This window comes from Chelonoidis abingdonii, chromosome 10, assembly GCF_003597395.2.
Source record: "Chelonoidis abingdonii isolate Lonesome George chromosome 10, CheloAbing_2.0, whole genome shotgun sequence".
In the NCBI taxonomy this organism is placed as follows: domain Eukaryota; kingdom Metazoa; phylum Chordata; order Testudines; family Testudinidae; genus Chelonoidis; species Chelonoidis abingdonii.
The window spans coordinates 66,533,200-66,538,715 of NC_133778.1; the positions used below are offsets into that span (position 1 = coordinate 66,533,200).

The window sequence follows — 5,516 nt, forward strand, 5'->3', positions numbered from 1 at the left end:
GTTCAATAGCTAGAACCTGCCCCATTACCAGCAGGATCTCCAAAGCGCAGGGGCCCACGGTTTGAGAGAATTCTGTGTCCATGTCCTCATCGCTCTCGTTGCCGCTCTGCCGTAGCTGCCTCCTCCTCCTCACCTGGCTTTGCAGGTCCCAGTTCAGCATAGACTGCATGAGAATGCGCGAGGTGTTTACAACATCCACGATTGCGGTCTTGAGCTGAGCAGGGTCCATGCTTGCTGTGCTATGGCGTTTGCACAGTTCACCCAAGAAAAAAGGTGCGAAACGGTTGTCTGCTGCTTTCACGGAGGGAGGGGTGAGGCTGTACCCAAAACCACTCACGACAATGTTTTTTGCCCCATCGGGCACTGGGATCTCAACCCAGAATTCCAAGGGGCGAGGGAGACTGTGGGAACCATGGGATAGCTATGGGATAGCTACCCACAGTGCAACGCTCTGGAAATTGACGCTAGCCTCGGTACATGGACGCACACCACCGAATTAAATGTGCTTAGTGTGGCCGCGCGCACTCGACCTTATACAATCTGTTTTACAAAACCGGTTTATGTAAAAATCGGAATAATCCCGTAGTGTAGACGTACCCTTAATTTCACTTATCTGAAGTAGTAAAATGGGCTTTTAATGCAACTTGCAGCAAGTAACTAAGGAAGGACAGTGCCAGGCAAATTTTAATTGTGGTTGACAACAGTGGTTCTCAAAGCCAGTTCGCCACCTGTTATGGGAAAGCCCCTGGCGGACCGGACCAGGTTGTTTACCTGCTGCGTCTGCAGGTTCGGCCAATCGCGGCTCCCACTGGCCATGATTCGCTGCTCCAGGCCAAAACAGAAAGTTTCTCAGTAAAACTGATCCCTTGTACAGGTTTCACATGTATAAACATGATGGTGATTTGTATCACATTTTTTACAATATGAAAAGCCAAACCATGGTTCCCACTTCATCAACTTACATTTTCTGACCAATTGTAGAGTTTTCCTGAAACAATAGATCAACATCAATGTCAAAGCTGCAAGTAGTGATGCACCAGGTCATGCCACCAACTACCTAAAAATGAACAAAAATATGTTCGAGGGGAAATTTTGAAACAAATATGATTTAAATCAAACCAATATGGCTTCACGTTTTTAGTCTCCTTTCCCACCTCCAATACAGCACGATTCAAATGCCATCTAATATCTCATCAAAATATAGTGAAGAGAAGAGAAAGAGGACCACCATTTGTGATGTTTCTTTTTTTTTTTTAAACTTGATTTCCTCGTTTTCTTGAGACACTGAGTTCTCCGACATGCAAGTAGATGAAAATCCAAGTACACTATCAACCATGAAGAATGGAATAAAGATTTTTTTTTAAAAAGTGATGGAAGTGACTGTTTTAGAGATCGTGAGCTATACAAACTCAATAAACAAGGATTGGAACATGTGTTCTCATTTACCTAATCCAAGTTTTTCCAGTTATTATTTGCATTAGAAGTAGCACACAAACCCCCCACAACATGTTAGGCACTATACAAACAGTGGCGGAAAGCCCCTGATGTTAAGAGATCTCTATCTTAGGCCCCAACCCTTCAAATATTTATGAACATGCTCAATTCAAAACACCAGAGCAGCCTCATTGATTTCAAAGGGTCTACTCACTCAAAGTTAACCATGTGTACATATTTACAGAACCTAAATACACAACAGACAAAGAACAGAAGAGGTAACAGGCACAGAGAGGTGAAGTGACTTACCCAAGCTCTCACAGCAGGTCTGTGGCAGAATCTAAAGAGAACCCAGGTTTCCTGACTTTCAGTTCAGTACCCTTTCCACTACACCACACTGCCTCTTCAATATAAAACACTCAGCATAGTTATGAAATAATCCTTGTTAGTGTCTAGTTTGTTTCTCATACTTGACTATCTAGTGAGACAGTCGGTAGAAGGGGAGGTATTTTTATTATAACAATATTTGTTAAACAATTAACAAAAAGTCCTATAAAAAATTCTATACCATAACAGCCTACACAGTTTCACTACAAACACTTATGTATGTAAATAATGCCATAGCAGGATCAGGATACAAGGCGCCAGTCCCACAACTAGATGTGTGTGAGTACTACTGAAGTGTTCATTTCCAGAGATCCAGTTACAGAATCAGGGCCTTAGATAGTCTTCCTTAGGCATACTTATATTTGTGCTTGTAAAGTGCTGTGGCTGCCTATGGCTCTATAAATATAATAGCTTGCAGTTTTAACAAGCAAAAAAGTTTATAGGACAGCACGACTATTCTATGTACAAGCAAACTATTGAAAGAAATGAAAGAGCCCATTTTCAAAGGCTCTGCCATAGCTACGAGGGATGCATTTTCAAAACAAGGTTCAGGGATTTATCATCAAGTCAAATATTAAACCAACAAAGGTACCTTTCTAAGCATATACTCTGTACAGCATGACTTCCTGTATTTGAGGATGAAGGTCCCTGTAACTGCCTTTCCACAGAATTACCTAACCCCTCCCAAAAGACTTCCGGCAATAGTCCAAAAACAGCTTCACTAGGTAAGTTGTTCCATTCTTTTATGAAACTCCACACCTAATAACTTCCTTAACCTTCTTTCAACTTGCCCCCATTACACCTCATTTTCAGTATGAACAGTAGCTTTTAGAATGACCATGCCACAACGCAAACAAATTTAGGTCCTTGTTTGTTTAGCCATGAAACTAGTTCCAGCTAAATTCCCCACACACCCACGTCAGAATTTTAGGCCCCGATTCTGCAAATAGTTATGTATGTGCTTAACTTTATGCATGCGAATAGTCCCATTGAAATCAACAGGACCACTCATATGAGTAACTGCAGAATGGGTGCCTTAGTTCCGAGACAGGGACACAGTTTTGCACATACTTTCACTACATTAGTGACACAATATAAATAATAAAAATAACTTTATTTAGTGCTGATCTCCCCTCCTCCTTACTATCTGGAACTATTAAGTGGAATTTGAAAACCATATTTAGTAAATACAGTAAACTGTATCTAATTAATAATCCTGGATTATAATCTCACCTTGTCAAAGGGTGATAACCCTTTGATTCTTGCCCTGAAATACCCAGCTGCCACCAGCAACTCCAAAATTTCAGTCAATTTGATGTTTTGTTCTTCATCTTCTCTGGTTTCAACCTAACAAACATAAAATTAACCTTAATTTTAAAATATTGTATTCACTCTACTCCTCCAACAACCCAACATTAGGACTCAGAATTAATTTTCCCAAATTTTTTCCTTAATACAGACCACATGTATATTAATAGAGATTTTCCTCAAACACTTCCCTTCCATTTGCAATCTTATAACATCTTTATGGCAATTACAACAATTGCACACATGGAAAAACATCAGGCAAGTAGGTGGCTTTAACATGAAATATTTTGTCCTGTTTGAGAAAACCTATGCATTATTGACCATTCACTCTTGCCCTTCCATTTCAATCAGTCTGCATCTCTTCTCTAAATGTGTTTTCTCCCTCTTGTAAATAAACAATTCAGCTATTGCATTCAAATAGAATCCATGTCAGTTCCTTCTCTTCCTTAGATCTCCCTGTCCCATCTGTTCTTCAAGTAAATCCAAACAATCTGGGCACCAACTGCCACAGCACAGGTAACATACCTGTGATTCTGCAGTTTTCTGTCAACTCTGTAGGGCTTATACAATACTACATCTTAAATGTAATGTTTTCACAAACGTTGTATGAAGATAGCAAGAGAAATTGTTGCGGGATTCAACTGTTTCCTTTAAACCAAACAAACATTTTCAACAGTCCAGAGTAGGGCAATAGCTGCCCCAATATAGAGCACCCATGAAGCTTTTTATTTTAATTATTATTGCCAAAGCACTATGCAAACATCAACTAATTAATTTACACAACAGTCCTGTGTAATAAGTGTTGTTACCCCCATTTTACAGGTAGGAAATGTGGGGAAAGGAGAATTTCCATGACACTCCAAACCCTTGAAGAAGAGTCAGTTGTAGAGCTAGGAATAAAATTCACAAGTTCTGGGCTCCAGGCCGAATGCTCAATCGGCTAGAAACAGCCTCTCTCTTTTAACCCCAAGTCAATGCAGGAAAAAGGAAGCAAGGCTGGGAAGTTGCTGCCTTTGCAGTATTTATATACATATATAGTAAGTATATACTTTATATAAAGTAAGACAACCCCCAGCCCAAAGTGTCTTCGCTGTTTACGTTCGGTAGAAACGTGAGGGTCCAACTTTTTCACAATCTGGGAGTCTCCTCGTATCTGACGTTGATGTGGGAGCGTTCACACTGGGCAGGGACCCAGCACTCACACGCACAACACTGCTGAGATGAGCAGAGGGCTGCAGCCAGGGCGACAACCGCAACCCCCTGGCCCGGGCAGCCCCCTTCCCCCAGGGAGCCGAGCCCCTCACCCCGAACGCCCCAGGATCTGGGCCTGATGCCAAAGCCCAAGGCCTGTCACCGGGCAGGCCACGCCGGGCTCAGACTCTCCAGCCGGGGGAGCCGCCAGGCCTGGCAGCCCCCGGGATAGAGGAGAGGCAGTAGCCGCCCTCGGAGGGGCGAGCGGCACATAACGGGGGGCGCCGGATAGTGCCCTGCGCCTGTTGCCCCTAAGGACTCGGCCCCGCAGCCGAGCGCAAGGCGGGGGCTGGGCCAGGGGTCCCGCTGCACCCCGGGGGCGGCAAGGCACGGGAGCGGCCCGGGGCGCTGGGGCACGGACGGAGAGAGTCAGTGCACGGGCAGCTCGGTGTCCCCGGACAGGCAGGCGGGGCCGTACCTCCTGCGGAGCCTGGTACCCGTGTCCCTTGGGGGCGCCCATCGCCCCCGCTCTCCAGCCTGCCTGCGCCGCGCGGCTACCGCTGTCACCCGCGCTGCCCCCGCCCACCAACGGCCATGGGGACGTCACCGCCGACGCGCGCCCCGCTCCGCTATGTCCCTGCGCCTGCGCCTGCGCCCCCGCCCTCGGTGCGCGCAAGCACGTTCGAGCCGGGCCGTTTGCTGTGAAAAGGGGTCGGCGCTGAAGAGTGACGGGCGGGTCATGTGACTTTTTGGAACGCAGAGCGCCAGGGGTAGCGGATCAGCTCTTTGTGGTGCGGCTGCGGTGCCCGCTGGCAGCAGGCAGGGGGTTAATTGTAGGGAGGGCTGGGGCAGCCTCCCTGCCGGGCCAGGGCATTTGTGCACAGCCTCTTTGCGTGCGTTAGCCCCCAGCGTCCAGGGAATCCGGGATTTCCCTCCGCTCTGCGTTTCACCGGGAGTTGCGAGGCGGTTTAAAAGCATTTGTGGGCACGTGCTTAAGCCCTGCCAAATGCATCTTTTGTAAACGCAACTACTTATCCCAATTTTTTATCTCTATTGCAGAAGTTTTCTGCCTCCCCTATGGGTGTCTCGCCGTTGCTGCTAGTGCTATGCAGTAGTATTCATTGCGAGTGCTGTAGGCTTGTTAGTTACTAAACTATCGGTGGGAGTTTAAAAGCATGACCCTAATTTTCTCCCCC

At 46.1% G+C, this 5,516-nt stretch overlaps 1 protein-coding gene across 1 annotated transcript in view; it reads right to left on the bottom strand.

Annotated features, from left to right (window-relative positions):
• The window catches only part of CCDC93 (CCC complex scaffolding subunit CCDC93), a 105,812-nt gene extending 100,893 nt beyond the window's left edge, over positions 1 to 4,919 (bottom strand). Inside the window, 3 exon segments of the mRNA XM_032794040.2 lie at positions 963 to 1,057; positions 3,055 to 3,168; positions 4,799 to 4,919. Of these exon segments, the coding sequence (XP_032649931.1) occupies positions 963 to 1,057; positions 3,055 to 3,168; positions 4,799 to 4,840 (251 nt within the window). The 5' untranslated portion in view covers positions 4,841 to 4,919.
• Positions 4,920 to 5,516: the final 597 nt, after the last annotated feature.